The sequence below is a fragment of the Miscanthus floridulus genome, chromosome 2 (genome assembly GCF_019320115.1).
Source record: "Miscanthus floridulus cultivar M001 chromosome 2, ASM1932011v1, whole genome shotgun sequence".
Classification (NCBI taxonomy): Eukaryota; Viridiplantae; Streptophyta; class Magnoliopsida; order Poales; family Poaceae; genus Miscanthus; species Miscanthus floridulus.
This window is the reverse complement of record NC_089581.1, coordinates 15851153-15873802: the sequence shown is the minus strand read 5'-3', so window position 1 is coordinate 15873802 and position 22650 is coordinate 15851153. Positions and strand designations below refer to the sequence as shown.

General features: G+C 46.6%; 2 protein-coding genes across 2 annotated transcripts; both read right to left on the bottom strand.

Annotated features, from left to right (window-relative positions):
* Positions 1-3251, bottom strand: LOC136518066 (COBRA-like protein 3). The gene is made up of 6 exons (XM_066511727.1): positions 2860-3251; positions 2140-2219; positions 1452-1908; positions 896-1049; positions 521-801; positions 1-428 (listed from the first exon to the last, which is right to left on the bottom strand). Exons 1-6 carry the CDS (start codon positions 2942-2944, stop codon positions 136-138), a joined length of 1350 nt encoding a protein of 449 aa, XP_066367824.1. The 5' UTR covers positions 2945-3251; the 3' UTR covers positions 1-135.
* A 5116-nt stretch (positions 3252-8367) lies between these two features.
* On the bottom strand, positions 8368-18603 carry LOC136538035 (COBRA-like protein 3). The gene is made up of 6 exons (XM_066530017.1): positions 18516-18603; positions 17449-17528; positions 16682-17138; positions 9586-9739; positions 9200-9489; positions 8368-9114 (listed from the first exon to the last, which is right to left on the bottom strand). The coding sequence occupies exons 1-6, from the start codon at positions 18601-18603 to the stop codon at positions 8993-8995; spliced, it is 1191 nt and encodes a 396-aa protein (XP_066386114.1). The 3' UTR covers positions 8368-8992.
* Between the last annotated feature and the right edge of the window lie 4047 nt (positions 18604-22650).

Genomic DNA, 22650 nt, shown 5'->3' with positions numbered 1-22650 from the left:
ATATCAACTTTTTTCTTGGCATTGCCGCATCTCTTCTGTGCAACCATGGAATTGAATGAACAAATGACCTGTTGCAGTGCACCTCATGGAATCCGACATCAACTTGAAGCTTGCTAAACCTCTTGATCCCATTCATCATGCATAAGCCAACAGAGCAGCCAAGGCAACCGAGAATATCAAGAGTGGGAGTGTCAATGGTTGTTTTGTTAGAGGGCTTGCATTCGGAAGCCATGGATAATTTTCAGGAGATGGCATGACACAATTATCACCATTGAAGTACACCCGGCGTGGGAAGGCCCATCCCTTTTCGAAGGTGAAAGTCCGGGAGTCCTTGCGGAGAAGCAGTTCTGATTGCACATTTCCAAGTTTGCCAGCTTGCATCAGCAAATCATTGTAGAATTTTACACCCCAGAACATTGCCGTATCATCTGAAATGGGACAGAGAAACTACATCAGGAGAGGTAGGGAGGTAGGTTGGTTTATTTTGATTATTTTCTACAAGGAAGACAAGTTTACTTACTTATGCCACCCCCATATGGAGTAAGTGGTTTGTAGTTGAAGCTGAACAACTTAGTGATATTATCAAAGTTTGGATGCTGAGCTACTAAGTTCCACTGCGTGTAATTCATGCGGAAGTTGAAGTTTGTGATAGTGATTTTCACTCTCCAGTATTCCTTGTAGTTGAGCTTCACATGCCAGTGGATTCTTATCGGGCACATGTGGGAAGTACATTGTACAAGAGGCTGGCCAGTCCATTTGCCAGGACCATCAATTGCAGCTTGTAGATTAGGTGAATCCTCACTGCGAAATGCAATAGAATTCATTAGAAACTTTACAGATAAAAAATAGAACCCTAATATGACATGACTTAAGAGTAAAAAGCAGATAAACTCACTTCACACAGTTTGACCCACTTGGGTTCCGGCAGCCACATGAGCATGTTGGGCAGTTCACAATTGTGTCATTATAAAACGATGAGAGAGATACACAGCACGATGGAGTCTTCTGAGCAAGAAATTGGGAATATGTGCAGGTCACATTCCATGTCACTGCAGACAAAGAATGTCTCTGTTAAGAACCCTCTCTGCTATAAAATCTAGACAGAACTGCAACTTGTATGGAATTCTTCCTAGGACTATCTGCGATTAGAATATATTATTTTGTGAAGAACAAACAAAAAAAGAAAGAGAAGAGACTGCATTTTATTGAGACTAGTAGTAACTTATTGTCAACAAATATCAATTAGCATTCCTCCTTTGTGAACAAATTCCTCTTGTTAGATTTTTTTCATTTTTACTAACCTGGCAAGTAATGTAACCTGAAAATTTGGAATCATGATCAAGGAATAGGAACACACTGAATAATATGATGTAGCTGTACCTCATCTCCAGAACATACATAAGCAACTGAAAGCAAGTAAAATGTAAAAGTTCAGTATATGGGCAACTTACTTAGAGCTTGGGTTGCCCTGCGCCCATCCGTGCTCCAAAACTTCGTCGGCCTGCCAACAATGGCACGCCCACATGTGTACCCAGGGCCTGGAGTCTTAAGAGTGAAGTTCTTTGGCACCTTAACAGTTTTATTGGTAGTTCCAGCAAGACCAACACTGATCTGGAAGGAGGAACCAGCATTTGCTGGGTCCTGATTAAAGGTATTTATAACTCCTGCCTTGCAGCAATTGGCAATTTGCATGTTGAATGGAGTGCCTGGAAGTAAATCGACGATTGTTGGATCTTTCTTGCAGCAATGGGGGGTGTTGCCCTTGAACTTTGAGCAGTCACCCTGTTCAGTGGTCTGAGCCCCAACCATTGACCATATAACCTCCTTCTTTGCCCATGTCCACCCAAGCTGCCAACCAGGTGCGCCGATGTGCCGAAATTGTTGAAAATTATACATTGTGACAACAGCCTGCAGGAGGTATTTTATGGGAAATCAGGAACCACGTACGCATAGCATGCTTCTGAGATAAATTTTGGATGCTTTTCTTGTTGTCTGTGATGTATGTTTCTAGTTCAGCCATTGGCCATGTTACATGACTTATATTGTACAGGTCAAACTGGGCTATTCAATAGAATAGACCAGAGCCTGCTAGGCTGGAGATGAAAGAGATACAGCTGTTGGAGTGAGCATTCTACTTACGACGTATCCATCAGGAGTCCACTGCATAATATCCCATTTTATAGTGATGTTGCCGTTTGGATCCAGCGAATCATAAGCCTCTGCAGAGAGCAAACACAGGGTCCACATCAAACACAGATCTCAATTATAGAAGGATGGATAATGAATTCACACAATATATGAAGTCAATATTACGTTCCAGGTCCACTTTCGAAGATCCACACACACGCACTTTGAGTTTGGCACTGGATCCCTTAATGGTGAACTACAATTAAGTAACTGGATCCCTTAATGGCGAACTACAACTAAGTAAGATCTTGGACAGCTTCTTCACTTCCTGAACAGATCTACTACCAAGGAGAGCTCGGTATGGAGCAGCTCGCGACAGGTTGAGCAGACAGTGGCACTGGTCAATAAGCCTGAGATGGCAGCTCCATGTATAGTTGCAGGAAGCTATAAGTCTACTTAATTGGATTCATAGTTGAGGCAAGCTCGAAAGATCGAGCTGAATTGGAGTGCAGTGGGGTCCAAACTAGAAGCCACCGACACTGACAGTACCAACCAAACGGGGGCCGCATTTGTCAGCGCGCAACGGAAGCGCCCGTAGCGGAAGCATCATCGCAGCTCTCCGAGCTCCGTTGCATCAGACGCAACGGCGATCGGGCGGCGGGTCTAACCAGCTCACGAAATCGAGCACAAGCAGGACAGGCATAGAGAGACGGATGAAGAGAGGTGCGGAACCTGTGGTAGTCGGTGCGGAGAGGAGCAGCGCGGCCGCGAGCAGCACGGCGGCACAGCACGCGACGGATCTGCCGCCCGCCGCCATTCTTCCTTCCCGCCCGCCGCCTAACCGACACACGCGGTCTCCCACCGACAGATAGATACAGAGCCGCGCCCGCCCGCCCGCCCGTCTAGGCGTCTACCCGCCGATCTTGCTCCGGACTGCGGCGGCGACGGTTGCGGCCGCGGGGGAATGGGGCGCGGTGGGTGAGGAGGTCGGAGATCTGGGGTGGTGGGGAGTGGGACTTAAAGCATGTGCGGCAGGCAGCGGCCGCGTCTCGCCTCCCCTCCCCTGTTATTACTGAGGCGGCAGCACGACACTCCCCTCACTCTGCTCCGCAGTGCCGCTTCCTTCCGCGCCTCGGTGCGGGCGTGGGGTTATATTGGGGGCGGTTTCTTGCCGCGAGGGATTAGATGTGACGCCTCAACCTCCGGCCTGCATTTACGGGAATGCCCCTGGTGACACAGCTGTTAGTGATGTTCGCTTAGCGACATCCGGACAAGGACGGGTGATTAACGGTAGTGAAAACTGAAAATCTAGCCCTGTTTTGCTGCTACTATGGGCAGGGACAGGTGATTAACGGTAAGTGGAGACTGAAAATCATACAAGACTGCTTTTAAATGAGTCTGCATGACATTAGTTTTGAAAACCATCATATCACCATCATTTGAAAAAAAAGGTCCGAAATTACATATGCATACCATAAATATTATATAGTATAACATTGTTTTGAGCATGATATTCAGGCTATCAAGCAGCCAATCTCAGTTGCAATAGCTAGCTAGGTTATTGTCAACAGTTCCTCCGCTTTTACCGACATTGGTAGATTAGAAGCGTTTGGACTAGTAGTCGCAATTGGATTTAAGAAGGGCTAAGGGATGAGTGATATCTCAAGAGTATGTGGGTTATTTTTTATTTTTGAAAATTGAGTAATTTTTTTTCGATATAATGGGATATGCATATGCACGGAGTATCAATATTCCATGTTTGTGGAGTGTCCAACACCGGTACATGAGTGTTGCGAAGTATACACATTTGATAGGGTTCAAATCCTTAGTTTAAATGTTTGAATTCTTAAATCTAGCAAAATTCAGGACTCAGGTGTAAAGAGGCTGAGAAGAGTTGCCAACGTTGGTTACTCATAAACTAAATTTATATATATATATCATTTGAAAAAAGGGCCGAAATTACACATACAATAAATATTATTATGTGACATCCGTAAACATCATTGGCTATCAAGCAGCCAATACCTAACTTGCAATAGCTAGGTTATTGTCAATAGGAAATCCTCCGCTTTTACCGCCATTGGTAGATCAAAAGCATTTGGACTAGTCGCAATTGGATTTAACGAGGGCTAAGGGAATGAGTGACATCTCAAAAAAAATGTGGGATATTTTTTTAGTTTTGAAAATTGAGTAAAATTTTCGATATTATGGGATATGTATTTGAACGGAGTATCGATATTCCATATTTGTGGAGTGCTCAACACCGATACATGAGTTTTGCGAAGTATACACGTTTGATAGGGCTGAAATCCTCAGTTTAAATATCTGAATCCTTAAATCTAGCAAAATTCAGGAGTAAAGAGGCTAAGAAGAGTTGCCAACGTTGGATACTCCGAAACAAAATTCATACATATCTCCTGATTCTGGAGATGGGGAATGAATTCGATTGTTTAAACTAGTCTACATGACATTATTTTTAAAACCCATCATATCACCATCATGTGAAGTGTTGTGATCAGTAAGCTTCAGCCAGCGAGTCTCAGTCATCAGGGGCAAAACCGGAACGATCAATCAGTGGCAAGCTTTACGATTTAGTTTAAGAAACGAGTAATGACAGAGGGCGATGACCCATGCGGAGAGGCTAAACGCACACATGCGAGCCGACACTGCAGGGAATAAAGAAACGCGGGACGACAGAGCCCTTCCTCCCTCTTTCTGTCGGTGGGACGGTGGGGAGTGCCAAAAGAGAAAGGAAGAAAGGAAAAAAAAAAACAGCAGCGCCACTAGTTCATCCATCAATCACCAGCGACGCACCACGCAAATCGCAGGACGAGGCGAGCGCGTGAGCCCGGTGCATCAACCAACGCTGTAGACCCCATCGCCATCGCCATCGCCATCGCGATCGCGACGGTAGGTGCTGCAACCTGGACGTACCAACAACCCGTGGCGACCATGCGAGACATTAACAACAATATGTGGGGTTTTTACTTTATTTCATTATTTAATTAATTAATCGGTATCGGTATCACGGGCTCGGTTCGCTTCGTAAAAAAAATCAAAACGTTAAAAAAATAAGCTAAAAAGTACGAATTATAAGACAAACGAATAGGGCCGATCTCGAGCTGTAGTCTATGGGCCAGCTCTAACAACCTCCCTCCATGTGTCGTAGTATATCCCTCTGTCCTAACGGGAGCCAGAAACGAGTTGTAGCTAGGAAACTGATGCATGGTGGGTGGGGGCCAGCATTTCAGTGAGCGGAAAGGATTGCCGGTGGACTGGTTAGCTTCGTTGTTTAAAGGATTAAGTTCACTTTTGGTCCCTCAATTATAGGGTTCGTCTAATTTTAACCCTCAACTATAAAACCGTCTAGCGGTGATACCCCAATTGTCCAAACTATTCGCTTTTAGCATCTGGGCGCGAGCAAGGTTGTTTTGTCCTATCTGGAGCGGTTTTGACCACGCCACACTGGCATTGACCGCCACATAGAATGCCAACCTCCATCTCAGTGACATATGGGGCCCACTCATCACCTCCCTCCCCTCCCTCTCACGCTGCCGCCGCAGACGCTTGCGTCGCGGGTGGGGCAGCTTCAACCACGAAGCTCCTAGTGCGACCGCCATCCATGGATGACGACGAGGAAGAGAAAGAGGAAGACGACGTGCTGTCGCCGCCAGTCCGCATCCGCTTGGGCTCCCGTGTCGAGTCCATGAATGATGGGTCGGCCGACGCCACCACCGGCGAGGGCATCGGCTTCAGGGCGTAGGTGCCGCTGGACGAGTCGACAGCGGGCGAGAGATCAAAGTAGCCAGCACCGGCGGTGACACCACTTGTGACGGTGGACGAGGTGGACATGCGCTGCCGCCGCAACTTGCTCGAGCGCCACCGCCCTGCTCGTGATCCGGCGGCAGAACGCTCCGGCACTCGATGGCCCAGGATGAGGCGTCGGAGAGGTCGACGGGGCGGAGGAGGTGCTGGTGGCCCAAGGAATCGGCCCAGGACAGCTTAGAGGCAACGGATTTAGGCGGCGACGTAGTCAGCCGGAAGCAGAGGAGACGTCGGCTCGTCGCTTTACCATCCGTCGCCTCCGTGGTACTTCTACGTCGCCTCCGCCGGACTTCTACGTCAATCTGCCAGGGCGGGCAAGCCGATCCTCTACGCGTCGCGCCGCGGAGCGCCCAGCTCGCCTCGCCGCGCATCCGAGGATGAGGTGGTGGTCCGTGCGCCCTGGCAGGCGGTGGGTTGTCCTAGCCACCGGCATCGCCAGCCAGCCTGGGAGAAGTGGACGCGCACGGAGCGCGCGAGGTCGGCGAGGTGGACCCCAACGTCGCGGAGGTCATCGCGGCTTGGCGAGGAGGGCGGAGGCAGCGACCTTGCCCTCCATCCACCCGAGCACCAGAGCAAGGGAAGGGAGAGGGCGAGCAAGAGAGGGAGAGAGAGAGAGAGAGAGAGAGAGAGAGAGAGAGAGAGAGAGAGAGAGAGAGAAAGGGAGTCGAAGGGAAGGAGGGTGCAGGGCGGCGAGTGAGATGGAGCAGGGCAGCGGCATTCACGGAGCAGAGGGATTACAGAGAGAAGAGGGAGCAGAGGAGATGGGAAGGCAGGTGCGGGCGAGCAGAGCAAGGTGGCGGCGTGACGACGGCTCGTGGCCACGGTTCCCGCGCGGTGGAGGGCGATGGGCGACTATGTGGCGGTCTTGGGCTGCGTCGGCGCGGGTAGGGAGAGGGAAGCGAGGAGAGTGGAGGAGTAAAGGGATAGAAGAAGGAGGACAGAGGAGAGCACAACGTAGAGTAGAGGAAGATGGAGCTCGGTGAGGCACTCCTAGATGGTGGCCATGGCTGGCTTTATAGCCGGGGAAGGTCGGTTCATCGGAGATTTTTACCGATCGCCATGGCAGGTCCTCTTCCACGAACTTCGGCGGCGGGCGGAGGCGAAGGCGTGGGAGGAGGGAATAGCTGGCGGGACTGTGCGGCGGTGAAGTGGACGTCGTCGAGCCCAGCATCCGCGGTGGGCGCGGGCCCCACATGTCGCTGAGATGCAGGCCAGCGTCCTACGTGGCGGTCAACGCCAGCGTGGCGTGGTCAAAACCGCTCAACGTCGGTCAAAACAGCCTTGCCCCTGTCCAGGTGCTAAAAGTGAACGGTTTTAACAATTGGGTTACCGATACTAGACGGTTTTGTAGCTGAGGGTTAAAATTAGACCAATACAAGAGTTGAAGGGCCAAAAGTGAACTTAATCCTTGTTTAAACGTCTGCGTGGCTGAATGTATCAGGAGATAGCGTGTGCCATGGCTATGTAGGGAGGCAATTAGTTTGTAATTATATAGTAGTTTCTCAAGGAAAGATTAGATCATGATTGAAGGGCCTCGTGTCCAATACATGAAACTGAAAAATAATAGAATTCTCTTAGCAATACCCAGCACCAAATTTTTTTTTATTTTCTGCTGCAAAGCTAAAAGAGTGAGTGAGCTCAGCTGTGTATAATCTCCGGATAGTAGAGGCAGGAATAAACGCTCAATGATTTGGGACAAGAGAATGAGTTCCATAAGTCCCCTGTGGACGTTCTTTTTTTCAATATATAGAATTAGTCTTGTCCAACCCTTCTTCTTTTCTCTGACTGAAGGGCACCTTTACCTGAGCAACCAGAGCCACAGCCACCCTTGTGATGAGCGTGGAACATATTGAGCCACCCTTTACGCAAGCACGTGTGTGCAAACGTACTGAATCTGAATGCACACGTCGGTATATAATTTTGGGTAATTTGTTGATACGAGATGCTGAGAAAAGAAGCCAAAAGGTAGGAAGTGGTGGCGCGGATATGTTTTCTTACGGAGATGTATCTGTATTTTAAGCAGAGGAAGACTTGAAAGGTTTAATAACTCGTACAGTCGTACTATTGAAATAAAGCAATCAGCAATTCTTCAGTGTGGGAAAACACTAACAGAGTAACACTAACGCCATATTGTTAGTGTGACACAACAGAAAAAAAGGCAACATACCAGATGCAAACCAACCAACATGTGTAAATCTAAAAACTACCGATCAGGACTATTAGATGTTGATCCAATGGATGGGGTGAGGAGGTTTAAGCGCAAAAAAAAAGACCGATGGGTGGGGGGCTTAAACGTAAAAAAATCGCACCTCTCACCCTATCTATTGGATTAGCATCTAGTGGTCCTGATCGGTAGTTTTCAATTTTACACAGGTTGATTGGTTTACACATGATACGTTGCAAAAAAAAAAAAAAGGCAACAGTACGGTCCAAAGATCCTAGGACAATTTTGGTAACACGGCTGCCATTCTCTCAAACCATGATGTGCATTCGCACGGCATGATGCTATTCGTGAGGCTACCCCAAGATTAGCACTAGTAGTATTAATTTTACCAATACCAAGAAGTTTGCTAATCATAGGTTGTTGCCTCTCTCATCTTTCAGAGGAGCTAACCTGCATTTCACGTCACGCCAAAGGAAAACGAGTACGTGACGAAGACCACATGGCCACATGGGCCATTCGCCAGAAACAAGCGAGCGGGCTTCCCAACTGAGCCCAATAACGACCACGCGTTTCGGCCCAATCCGGGGTATCAATGGTGCATTGTTCCAACCAAACAAATTCACATCATTTTAACTGGGTACCTGATGAACGCATCGCTTATTCAACTCATCGCAATTCATAATCATTATTAAATTCATAGGCAGGCAGAAGCAGCCCTTTGGCCTACATACAAACGGTCTTAGTTAGCAAAAGTGGAGCTCCAGGCCAGCTGCCCGTGACCGTAATCACCCCGATCGATGGTTCTTCAGTAATTTTCAGGAGCTGGCATGACACAGTTATCACCATTGAAGTACACTCGGCGTGGGCCCATCCCTTTTAGAAGATGAAAGTCCTGGAGTCTTTACGGAGAAGGAGCTCTGACTGCACCGTCCCAAGCTTACCGTCTTGCATCAGCACATCGTTGTAGGACTTCACACCCCAGAACATTGCCGTGTTATCTGTAATGGCACCAGAAAACAACATCAGAGATTCAGAGAGGGAGACTCCATTTCCCCATATGTAAAGAGACGCAAGTTTACTCACTTATGTCACCCCCATATGGAGTAAGTGGTTTGTAGTTGACACCAAACAACTGAGTGATGTTATCGAAGTTTGGATGCTGAACAACTAGGTTCCACTCCGTGTAGTTCATTCGGAAGTTGAGGTTTGTGATGGTGATCTTCACTCTCCAGTAGTCCTTGTTGTTCTGCTTCACATGCCAGTTGATTTTTACGGGGCACGTGTGGGAAGTGCTGCAAGTGCACTCCACAAGAGGCTCGCCACTCCATTTGCCAGGGCCATCAATCACAGATCGTAAACGAGGCGAACCCTTACTGTCAAATGCACCAAGCTTATTACAATGTATATGCAGGGGAAAGAATATATAGCTAGATCAATGGAATCCTAACGTGAAGAGTGTTTCTACTCACTTCACACAGTTTGACCCACTTGGGTTCTGGCAGCCACAGGAGCATGTCGGGCAGTTCACAGTAGTGTCGTTATAAAACGATGAAAGAGATACACAACAGGACGGAGTCTTCGGAGCAAGAAATTGGGAATACGTGCAGGTCACATTCCATGTCACTGCAGAAATCAAACGACATTTCATTAAACCTAGCATACTCGTCAACAATAAATAAATTCTAGGTGAACAAATCTCTCTTGCATTTTAACTATACTGACAAGTAATGTAACCATATATTTTGAAAACATGATTAAGTAGTAGGGGCATGTTGAATAATACAATGATTTTAGCGATAAAATAAAACAGGATCACTAGCTATAGATCTAGCATGTATACTTACATTTAAAATAAACAGCGAGTCCTAAAGGTATACTAGTACGGGATTAACAGATATATAGAGAGATGGGGGGTGGGGGGGGGGGGGGGTTGAGGAGGTGCAAACCATCGGCCGCCTTCGTAGAAGACGAGCTGGCCATGGGGTTACTGACGGTGACGCGGGGAAGCCCGGCGGCGTAGGCGCTGTCGCGGTGATGACGGTGCAGAGGCGGCGGTGGCTGGTGGCGGAGCTTCCCGTCGCTGGCAACACTCCCTCTCTAGATCGGCTAGGGTTTAAGGACTATAGGTGGGGCGTCTGACGGCTCAGGTGAACCTCGTGTCTTATGCCCCGGCCCCCACCTCCCTTTTTACGGCGTTGTGCGACGGGGGCCCACCAACCATGGAATGGTTGGGCGCCCCCGATCAGGGCACGGATCCAAGGGTCTAAGTTAGGCCAATTGGAAGAGATCAATCTTATATTCTTCCCCTTGATTTCACCTTATGACTTAAACTTAACTTACTTACTTTATCTTGTTCCCATTTTATCATAGATCAGTGCATAGAGCGTGCCTCATCGTCATGGTCAGCTGCCATTAGATTAAACAGCTACGATGCACCTCTCTGTTTTGAAACAGATTCTCAACTAGGCCCTTATTGTCCAGAAATCGTATTCTTTCCCTTAAACACATGCCGGCTAAATGTTCTCTGAACACGCTGGGTGGTAAGCCTTTTGTAAGCGGATCCGCGAGCATCTTTTTCGTTCTTATATGCTCAAGACTAATTATATGATCCTAAACTTTAACTTTCACAACATAATACTTTATGTCAATGTGTTTGTCAGCACCACTTGACTTATTGTTATGAGCATAACATACTGTTGGATTATTATCGCAGTATAACTTGAGTGATTTATGTATGTGGTCTACCACTTTCAACCCGGGCATGAATTTCTTCAGCCAATTCACCTACCATGTGGCATCATAATATGCTACAAACTCGACATACATTATGGACGATATAGCGACGGTTTGTTTCAAGCTTTTCCACTATATAACTCCTTCTGCGAGAGTGAATATGTATCCTGACGTGGATTTTCTGTCATCTCCCGTATAATTAGAATATGTATACCCCTTTATGTGTAGGGACTCAGATCTTATGTACGTTAGCATGAGACCCTTCGTACCTTGCAGGTAACGCAAAACTTTCTTTACTAATTTCCAGTGTTCTATTCCTAGATTACTCTGATATCTGCCAAGTAACCCGATAACAAATGCTAAGTTAGGGCGAGTACACACTTGAGCATACTGTAAACTTTCGACAGTTGAACTATATGGAACCGCTTTCATTTGATCGATCTCATATTGGTTCCTGGGACATTGAAATTCTCTATATTTGTCGCCCTTGACTATGGGAGCAGGTGAAGACTTACAATTTTGCATACCGTATTTCTTTAGAACTTTTTCTAAGTATGTCTTTTGTGATAATCCTAAACCCCTCTTTTCTCTATCTCGGTGAATCTCTATTCCTAGGACGAACGAAGCTTCACCGAGATCCTTCATATCAAACTTTGAGGACCAGAACTTCTTTGTTTCTAGTAGTAGATTAATATCACTGCTAGCGAGCAAGATATCATCCACATACAAGACTAGGAAAATGTATTTCCCATTCTTGAACTTTGCATAAACGCAATTGTCCTCTACATTTTCTTGAAACCCAAACTTTCTTATTGTACTATCAAACTTCAAATACCACTGTCTTGAAGCTTGTTTTAATCCGTAAATGGATTTCTTCAGGCGGCATCCCATACGTTCTTTTCCTTCCACAACAAAGCCTTTCCTCTAGATCCCCATTTAGGAACGTCGTCTTTAGGCCCTGTTTGTTTCCGCTTCTCCCAGACCCGCTTGGATTATAATCTAAGCGAAGATTTTCTCGCTTCTCGCTTTTCGCTTCTCGTAGTTCAAATCTCTGAAGCGGCTTACCACATAAGCGAGAATTGGTGGAAATAAGCAAAGCGTTTGGCGGGATTCTCGCTTATTTCCACCGATAAGCCGCTTATAAGCGGAAACAAACAGGGCCTTATATCCATCTGATGTAATTCTAAATCGTAATGTGCTACAAGCGCCATTATGATTCTAAAAGAATCCTTACATAAGACTGGAGAAAATGTCTCATTGTAATATATGCCTTCTCTTTACGTGAAACCTTTCGCCACAAGTCGCACTTTAAACCTTTCTATATTCCCTTTGGAGTCATGTTTAGTTTTGTAGACCCATTTACAACCTACTGTCTTGGCTCCTTTAGGAATTGTTTCTAAGTTCTAAACACCGTTGGTTTTCATTGATTTTATTTCATTTTCCATGGCTTCAAGCCACTTGGATGAGTGAGCGATTCTCATGGCTTCTTCAAATGAGATGGGATCACCCTCCATTTAAAATTCCTCACATTCATAAACTTCGTAGTCATCAGGAATGATTGATCTCCTGACTCTTTGAGACCTTCTAGGGGCCTCATTAGATAACGCTTGTTCTATATGAGGCTGTTGTTGCTCTCCCTCGTGTGTGACAACGGGTTCTAGGGGGTCCTGAAAGACAGGTTCCTCATATTCATTCATTGTTACCACAGGAGAACTAACAACATGTGCTGTTACTACAGTGCCTTGCACTGTTGGTACAACAACAACAGGTAGCGTGAAGAATGGCTCCTGAACCATAGGAGTAGGCACATATACCTGCTTCTCTTCAAAACTAATTTCTCACGCTACCATGCTCTCCCTGATCATATCATCCTCCAAAAAGACAACATGCCTTGTTTCTATAAACTTCGTTTGTTTGTTAGGACAATAGAAACGATAACCTTTTGACTTTTCTAGATAGCCAATGAGATGGCAACTGACTGTCTTGGAGTCTAGCTTCCCTATGTTTGGGTTAAATACTTTTGCCTCAGCTGGACAACCCCACACACGTAAATAGTTAAGTGAGAGTTCCTTTCCTGTCCACAACTCATACGGTGTTTTGGGCACCGACTTACTTGGCACTCGATTAAGAATATAAATGGCAGTTTTCAACGCCTCCATCCACAAACTTATCGGTAAGGTAGAGTAACTTATCATGCTTCTCACCATATCCATTAAGGTACGATTGCATCTTTCAGCTACTCCATTCTGCTGAGACTCGTCCAGTGTAGAATACTAGGCTACTATGCTATTTTCCTATAAGAACCTTGCAAAAGGTCCAGGAACTTGGCCATATGGGGTGTGTCGACCGTGATACTCTCCCCCATGATCGGACCTTACTACCTTAATCATTAAGTTGTGCTGATTTTCTACTTCAGCCTTAAATATCTTAAATTTATCCAATGCATCCGATCTTTCTTTAATTGGATAAATATAGCCAAAACGAGAATAGTCGTCTGTGAATGTTATAAATGAATCATAACCATCTAAACTCTTCACGGGAAAAGGACCACAGATATCTGTATTAACTATTTCTAAAATTCCTGCGCTTCGTTTGGTATCTTTCTTTATTTTCTTAACGTACTTTTCTTTTATGCAATCTATGCATTATTCTAAATCTAAAAGTTCTAAAGGCGGAAGAATTGATTTCTTAATCAATCGCTCTATCCTCCCCCTCAAAATATGGCCTAAACAACAGTGCCATAATTTTGAAGATACATCATGCACTTTCTTTCGCTTATTTATTGCATTCATTGACGAGAAAACATTCTCATTTTTAGTGCTCACAGCATTCACATTCTCATAAAGTGATAATAAATAAAGCTTATCTTGTCGGAAGACAAGACCAACATACTTATTATTATACACAATCCCACATTTGCCATTACCAAAATGACAATCATAACCATCATCGTCAAGTCGTGAGACACTTATTAAGTTTCTACGCAAAGAGGGTACATAAAGAATATCTGAAAGCTAAAGTTTAAATCCATCATCTAATTCTAGAGAGAGATCTCCAATGGCTTCAACTTCAGCTTCAACTCCATTTGCTACTTTAATCCTTCTTTTTCCTCTTTGCAGGGTTCTCCTCGTATGGAATCCCTCTCTTCAGAAGTCTCTTCAGGAAGTCTGGATAGACCCTCTGGTAATGTCCATGCTTCTTGCACCATTTACACTGATCCTTTTCAACTTGAGCGTTGTTGTTCTTCTGATGGTGGTCATTCTGAGGGGTTTTCCCTTGAGGTTTGGCATTCTTATTGAAATTCTTCTTTTTGTTGTCCTTCACAAGGTTAGCAGAGTCACCCTGTAAGGATTTCAACCTCTCCTCTTCTTGAACACACATTGCGATGAGCTTCTCTATATCCCACTTATTGGGCTACATGTTGTAATTAACAATAAAAGTTTCATATTCCTTTGGCAAGGAAGCAAAAACCAAATGAATCAGGAACTCATCCTTGAGCCCCAAATCCATTGGTTTCAGTTTCGAAGCCGTGTTGCTCATCTTCAGTATGTGCTCTCTGATACCGCCACCAGTATACTTCTCATTGAACAATTTCTTAATCAAAGTACTGGCATAAGTCTTTGAAGAGCCAGTGAACTAACTCTCCACCTTCTTAAGATACTCTGTGGCAATATCACAATCTAGGATAGACCCTCTTATTGCATCTGAAATTGTGGACTTAGCCACCATCAAGCACTTGCGGTTTGAAATGTCCCATTTCTTGTGTTCGAGATCATACTTCATCCGCACTTCTGCATGATCTCGCTGTCGAGCAGTGAAATCAGCATCGGTCTCGTTATCTTTCCTCACCGGGTCCACTGGATCAGTCAGACACGGGGAGGTAAGCGCTAGGTCATTTTCAGACAGCGCAAGTGCTAGTTCATACTTCTCTCGCCATACCCTGTAGTTGCCCATTCAAGAGGCCGTATGTGCGAGATAAAAGCCATTGGGTTGAGTCCTGAAAAACACCGTCAGAGATAGTGAGAAAAATATGACATCATAATTGCATGCTTTAATTTAACGTTGGTCAAAATTAAAACATACAACACTCTTATACACTAATTCTACATCACAGTTGGGCAGAAATAGAATTAATGCATGACAAACTTATGAATAAACATTATAATATTGCTATTATCAACGTTGGTCAGAAAAATAACAATATTATAATTTACTGACTAAAATGACTACTCTTCAAATTAAATTCTCCCGTTGGTTTGAATTTAATTAGAAGATGATAAACTTTAACTTGTAGCGGAAACATGAAAAAATTATGTATCTACTTTTCAGAAGCATTTAACTGTGCTAATCTACTCTCTGGGAAATTATCCCGTGGTTCAAATTTTGACAGAGATTAAAACTGGACAAAAAATCATCAAAATTTGCTTCTGAAAATGAATGAAACAATAACTCAATGTTTACGGTTCATATAGCCCAGCCCGTTGAAACAGTGAAATTCGGCCCGGCCTGCACTGTTCTCGCGTGCACTGCGCCTTCCTAGGCCTGGGCCGGCAAAGTCGCCCACCGCGCGCGCCCGCCTGGGCCGAATTTAGGTCCAGCGAATCGTAGCCGTTCACTGAGATCCGATGCCCAGGCATTGATGTCGTGTGATCAAAACCCCGGCCGCAGCCTCGACCGAGAAACCCTAGCTCATTCGCGTTTTCCCTTTCTCTCTCTTCACCGCGCCCCTCTCTTCTCCTCAGTGCAGCAGTCGGTAGAGAAATGGAGCAGCGGAGCGGCGCCGCCGCCGGTCCCCTCGTCGGCGCACGCGCTCGCCCTAGACTAAGCGCGCTGCAGTCGAGCGGATTGGGCAACAGTGCCCTAAACCCCCACACGCGCTGTGGTGGGCTCACCCGCAACCCTAGATCTATCCGGCACCGCCGCGGGTCCCTTCACCGACGCGCGCGCTCGCCTAGTGGGTGAGCGCGCCGCCGTCGAGCGGTCCTATGACGGTGCCCTCGACCGGGCTCGTGTGTGGCAGAGCTCCTTCCCGCGCGATGGCAGGATTCAACCCGCGCGACGACGGTGGTGACGCATGAGGAAGAGTCCGGGTAGGTCCTCCCCTCCTTCATCCGATCCGTTTCTAGGGTTAGGGTTAGGGTTTCGGGTTGGAGTTCGATCCGATTTGAATCAGCTCCTTCTAATTTCTTCTACTCGGTTTCTTACCCCGAGAAGCTAGATCTACGCCTAGTTAGGCTACTGATACCATTGATAGAATAAAACAGGATCACTAGCCGTAGATTTAGCATGTATACTTACATTTAGGATAAACAGCGAGTCCTAGAAGGTATACTAGTATGGGATTAACAAATAGAGAGAGAGAGAGGGGGGGGTTGAGGAGGTGCAAACCATCGGCCGCCTTCGTAGAAGACGAGCTGGCCATGGGGTTGCTGATGGTGACGCGGGGAAGCCCGGCGGCGAAGGTGCTGTCGCAGTGGTGACGGTGCAGAGGCGACGGTGGCTGGTGGCGGAGCTTCCCGTCGCTGGCAACGCCCCCTCTCTAGATCGGCTAGGGTTTAGGGACTATAGGTGGGGCGTCTGGCGGCTCAGGTGAACCTCGTGCCTTATGCCCCGGCCCCCACCTCCCTTTTTATGGCGCTGTGCGATGGGGGCCCGCCAACCATGAAACGGTTGGGCGCCCCCGATCAGGGTGCGGATCCAAGGACCTAATTGGCCGTTGGGCCAATTGGAAGAGATCAATCTAACATTTAGCTCGTAACTTATTTTCCGCAAACCTTATCAAAGAGAACTGATGGCAAGCAAAATGTAAGGCTTGTCAGATGTGCAACTTACTTAGACCTTGGGTAAACCTACGCCCATCCGCGGAGAAAAACCTAGAAGGGTTGCCAACGATAGCACGCCCACAGGTGTAATCGGGGCCCGGAGTCCTTAGAGTGAAGTTCTTTGGCACCTTGACAGTCTTAGTGGTAGTCCCAGCAAGACCTACACTGTGCTGGAAGGAGGAAGCAGCATTTGCTGGGTCCTGACTAAATGTACTTATAACTCCTGCCTTGTAGCAATTGGCAATTTGCATGTTGTATGGTGTGCCTGGAAGTAAATCAACGACCACAGGATTTTTTCTTACAACTGTGGGGAATGTTGCCTTGAAATGTGAACAGTCACCCTGTTCGATGGTCTGAGCCCCAACCATTGACCATATAACCTCCTTCTCTGCCCATGTCCACCCAAGCTGCCATCCGGGTGGCCCAATGTGCCGAAATTGTTGGTAATTGTACATTGTGACAACGGCCTGCATGAGATGGTCATGTTCGCTTCGCTGAAAAGCCATGGCTAAAAGTATTGTTCGCTGATTTGTTGTGAGAGAAAAACACTATTCCTTCGTTGAAACAGTACGGCTCATAAGACATGTGAACAAGGCCGTTTTACTGAAAATGAGGAGCCTGATATATGATTCTTGTTATATACATGTAACACGTATGTTTCTAATTCTGCAATTAGTAGTGTTGTCGGCCCGGCTATTGAACAGGAAAGATAAGCCAATGTTACTTAGATCGAACTTAAATGAAAAGGGATACAATAGGAGTGGGAGTGGTACTCACGACATATCCATCAGGAGTCCATTGCATAACATCCCATTTTATAGTGATGTTGCTGTTTGGATCTAGAGAATCATAAGCCTCTGCAAAGCAAATAAACAAAAAAGGGCCCCCCATCAAAGACGAATAGCAAATAAGTGTTGATATTTATGTTAATATTTTTCATAAACTTGTCCGAACTAGAGAAGTCTCTCTTAAGAAAAAAACTAAAACAACTTTCAGTTTAGAAGAAATGTAGTAACAATGTAGCATAAAGTAAGTAAGCTTGGATCTTGGATATTAGATGCAGTCACAATAAGTATATTTAAAAGGTTTGGTGATTAGATGTCTTGTTTAAAGAAATATCATCATCTAGAGCATGCATGTTGAACAAACCACAAAAGAAAATGCAACCGACACCAGATTGCCACATCAACAGTGGATAGGACTGAATCTTGACAGAGTCCTTGCTAGCGCTTTTATTTGCCGCCAAAGGTTTGCACCGTGAGTTTGCAAAACTTCTTTGGCATGACAATCCAAACACTGTCGAAAAGTGGTTGGTATAGAAAAAAGGGTAAGGTTCTTGACGGCATCAAACCATGCCAATTGCAGTTTCGAAGTGTTTGTCTGTGCGGTCATCTATACGAAGCATCATATAGATTTGGTTTTGAGCTATTCACAGCGTGGGTACAATTTATATGAAAAATATGTTTCTTGTTATATATAGTGCATTCCAGAGTGCTTGTAACATTATCTAATATAATTCTTATTTCGTCTAATAAAAGATCTACCCACCGGATCCATTTAGATTGAATTGCCGGCCGTTAACTAAGACGGTAACACTAATTTGCCGAGCAGATTTCTCATCAAGGAGCTCGGCATGATTCAGCAGAGAGTGGCACAGTGGCTGGCCTGGCCTGAGAGGGCATTAGCTCCATCTCCATGTGTGCGCTTCTCCCTGTTGCCGTATAGCTATCGGCGACCGTACCGAAGCAGATGGGGCTGCATTGGCCAGCACGCAACGGGAAGTCCCGGAGCACGAGCAGAACAACAGGGAAGAAGAGGAGGAGGGGGAGGAGAACGAGCCGAACCTGTGGTGCCAGGTGCGGAGATCAGCAGCGCCGTGGCGAGCAGCACGGCGGCGCAGCAAGTGACGGCCGGTCTGCCGCCCGTCGCCATTCTCCCTCCCCTGAGGCCTCAGCGGCGCGCAGCCTGCCTAGCTAGTTTGCTCCCCGGCTCCCAGCCACGTACTCCTATGCTTGTCTATCCCGCGGGGTATAGTAGCTGGCGAGTCTGGACCGTGGACGACGCGCGAACAGGCTACGTACGTTTATAGATAGCACAGCAGACGTCGATCAGTCAATTGCGCCAGGCGCCTATAGTCGACCTCACCGAAGCAAGCACCCGCATAATTGCCTGTCACGCGTCATTGACTAGAGTTCTCGCACATCAACCAGCAGACGGGCCGGAGCACGCATACCTCGTGTCAGTCATCAGGAAGAGCATGCATAACGATCAATCATTCACGGGCAAGCTTCAGCCTTTGCGAGTTGGTTTAAACAAATGGCAGAGGATGGGTGATGACTGATGGCCCGTGAGAGATCGCAGAACGAGTAGTGGATACTCGAGGGAATAAAGAAGCGCGGCGCAGAACCGAGTGGAGAGAAGATCCAACGACAACGGCTCTAGTCCGCAGCGATGCCGATGTGCCCACGCAATTTGAAGCTCGACACGGCGACGACGACGGAGACCGACGCCCGGCCGGTCCGTCGACAACGCGACTAGATCTGGACGTACCCCAGCAACCCATCGGCGGCCAGCCGAGCCGGTCATGCTGTACACCCGGTCACATGGGTCATGGCCTAATGGTTGGCCTCTGTGGTGTCTTGGGGAGCGTTAGCAACTTGGCACGAGCACGTTGTGTCGCGGCTAGACAAGAGGGCGCAGCCGCGCAGCAGAGAAGGCGTAGACTCTGGGATACGTCATCGACGTCGACGCCAAGGAGTTCACCGACGGCAACGGGTTTTTGCATGTTGGCCGCGAGAGAGAGAAAACCTTCGAAACATGGCTAGACTTGATTATTTTGAGAGGTTAGAGCTAATAAATGCCTCAATGTGATACTACACCGGTCCGAGAAACATGGTGTTTTATAGGACAATATTAATTCCGATCAACGTTAAAACCTACTCCTTGTTTAGTTCGGAAACATATACTTTTTTTCTCGATCAGGCCATTCACCCGTTTTTCATTAAGATGAAAACAGTTAACAGTACAACCGTGCGCGCTCACGCAAGCGAGGAGCCTTCGTGACACGACGCACACCTTGCCACCTAGCTACTGGATTCACTAAGAGAAATTACATAGGAAAGGTGCTTTGCGACCAAACCAGCAAGACAAAAGCGAGCGACTATGCCCGCTGGTTCCTGCCCGGGAAGAGAACATGCATGGCTTCCCGTGTCGATGTCGACAGGGGGAGGGCGACGGCGGTTTGGAATTCCTCAAAGGAGGCTTCGTCCAGTAGCAAAGTCTCCACCTCTTCGAGCCCCAGACGTTTCATCATCACCTTCCGCGCCTGAGCCTCCGGCTTCTGTTCCCTGTGCCTGCTCTTGGCGGCAAGCCTAGCGCTCCTCTTGGGGACGAGCTCCGAGTCGTCTAGCTCCCCCGCCCGCGCTCTGGCCGCCCGGGTTAGCCGTAGTCGTGGAGGTGACGACAAGACAGGCATCGTGAGCGGCTTCTTGAATGCAGCGATGAAGTTCTCGGTCGACGTCACGGCCGTCGCGCCAGGCGCTGTGCCAACAGCAGCCGGAATGGCGGGGCCACCTCCGTCTGCCCCTTCCTGGACCGGGGGTGGGGATTCCACAGCCTGCTCCGCCTCCAAGAGTGAGGGCCTTGGTGAGGTTTGGCCCGAGCAGCACTCGTCTGGACCTGAAAGGCACATGTCCCGTTCGGAAACATATACGCATGTTTGCACTAAAAAACTCGTATTTTTTTTAAAAAAAATTAAAGGGCTTAAATAACTTTAGACACTCTCAATGCAGAAACTATAGTAATATATATGTGCATTTATTGTCCTACCATCTGAGCCTTTTGCTAACGTGGAAAGAGAGTTATTGAAGAGAGAGGGAAATTTGTAGAAACAGTTTCTTGTTTAAAAACAACGTCTTCGTGAGCATCGAGGGGAGAAGAAACGAAGAAAACTGATGTGAGCGTGGCCACGTCGGCCTCGTCCTCTCCTGCGCCGGCCTCGTCTTCCTGCTGGCTGTAGTGCTGCAACAGCAGCTGCTGCTGTTCATGGCAGGCATGCTCCTTCAATTGGTGCTTCTCCCGTTGGCGGATGATGGCCAACATCACCGGGTAAGTCGTCAGCATATCTGAATACCTACGTACATCTGTAGATATGTTGATGAAGAAACCTTGGTCAGCATATCTGAATACCTACGTACATCTGTAGAAACTATGTTAGTGATTATCAATATTTATTAGCAAGCTGCATTATGACACCGATAATCCTTCTCTGATTGTCTTGATAGTGCAGTAGCAGCTTGAGAAAGTCCGAAGTTTCTGAAACTGAAACTGTTGTTTAATTGCTGAAACTGAAACTGTTAAATTTCTGAAACTGAAACCTCGTGAACAAGGCCTTCAGGTATATAGCATCTTCAGTTACTGTTAGCTTTCTGAAACTGAAACTGTTAAATTTCTTAAACTGAAACATCAACAGTGTGTGTATCAATTTTACATCAATTTTGATGATGCTGCATCTGAACATTTTTTTTCTTTGTGCAGACTTATAACCTGGGAGTCATTTTGATAGGGTAATCTCTAGCTGTCATGTTTCTCTTTTCTTTGTGGAGACTTACAGCTACCCGCACGTGCAAAGTCTGAACTGTGTCTCAAACATGGAGTTGCTGTGGACATGGGACTTCATGTGAAGGAGGATGAACGGCTGATCGGCATTGCTACCTAAATTTATATGGTTTACTATTGTAATTGTTAAACTTATCCACGTTACTGCCTACTTTACTTTGAAACCAAATGATGTATGTTCTCACGATTGCTTCCATGATGCGGTGATCCACTGAGCTTTACTACACTGCATGCATCAAGAAAGGCTACATGATGTTCGGCACAGCTGATCCTTGTTTATATGTGTTGCATACAAGTGTTCATTAAATGTCTTTTTTCCATGGAAACTACTCATATAAACTATGCATCGGGAAGGATGGTTTCTAGTAGTGGAGTTTTGACACTATAGAAATTATGGTGGTTTCTAACATTGGGAGTGCCCTGATACATGCACTAGAAAGCTAGTCATAATGATGTAGTTGTTGGCGTGGTCGATGCAATTACACATAGCCAAATTAAGGCGCAAAATAAATTACGCTATGTTGCAAGGTGGAACTTCAATCGTAAACCAAGCATCTTGTTTTTCTAGATGTCAGAGGATACCTTGGCACCACGGACGGGCAAAAATGATTTTCTTTTAAGCAAGCAGTAGAATCCACCTCTGAACAATCGTCCAAATAACAATCTTTACAGGTGACAAATAATTGATAGCATCTAATTTTCTATACCAAAACTCTACACAGATATGCGATAAATACTTATTTAAGCTTGCGAACAAGATAATATACACCTTTATTGATTTTGCAAGCCTCTCACTACTTTTATATATAAGTTTCTGGAAACATATATATTGCATTAGAAAATTTGAATTTTGTACTACTTAAGTGCTGCAACCCTTCGTTTTAGCTCTAACTTCGCCACTGGTCTCGTGCTCCAACTCCATGTGCCTCGTAAGACTCCATGGGTACTGATGCGGCATCGTCGTAACTGGTATCATCGTTGAGGGTCACATCACGTCGTCATTTGTGGTTGAGGTGGTGACCACAAACATCAAGCGGACCTAGCGCGCTATGAGAAGACCAAGCCGGGGGGGCGGGGGGGGGGGGGGGGGGGGGGGGGGGGGGGGGGTATGGCGTTGGGTGTCGCACGTGGATCCTCGCCCTGTTTTGTTTGGCTTATAAGCCGTATTTTTTTCAGCCAACGAACATTATTTTTCTCTCACAACAAATCAGCCAACAGTACTTTCAGTCATGGCTTATCAGCCAAACGAACAGGCCTAGCCATCGATGGGAGAGAGAGTCGCTCAATGTTGAGGGGAGTGGCAATGTGTGTCCCACTCATATAGGAGTGTTCTAGTAGGTCCCGACCGTCCAAATATGCAGG

Excerpts from the sequence above, each read along its gene's own strand:
- LOC136518066 (XM_066511727.1), bottom strand. The coding sequence starts at position 2,944 with ATGGCGGCGGGCGGCAGATCCGTCGCGTGCTGTGCCGCCGTGCTGCTC. Across the intron at positions 1,050-1,451 it reads CAGGGCAACCCAAGCTCTAA|TGACATGGAATGTGACCTGC; the intron begins GTAAGTTGCCCA and ends CTTTGTCTGCAG. Across the intron at positions 802-895 it reads AGTGGGTCAAACTGTGTGAA|TGAGGATTCACCTAATCTAC; the intron begins GTGAGTTTATCT and ends TGCATTTCGCAG.
- LOC136538035 (XM_066530017.1), bottom strand. The coding sequence starts at position 18,603 with ATGGCGACGGGCGGCAGACCGGCCGTCACTTGCTGCGCCGCCGTGCTG. Across the intron at positions 17,529-18,515 it reads CTCCGCACCTGGCACCACAG|AGGCTTATGATTCTCTAGAT; the intron begins GTTCGGCTCGTT and ends TTTGCTTTGCAG. Across the intron at positions 9,115-9,199 it reads TCCATATGGGGGTGACATAA|ATAACACGGCAATGTTCTGG; the intron begins GTGAGTAAACTT and ends GTGCCATTACAG.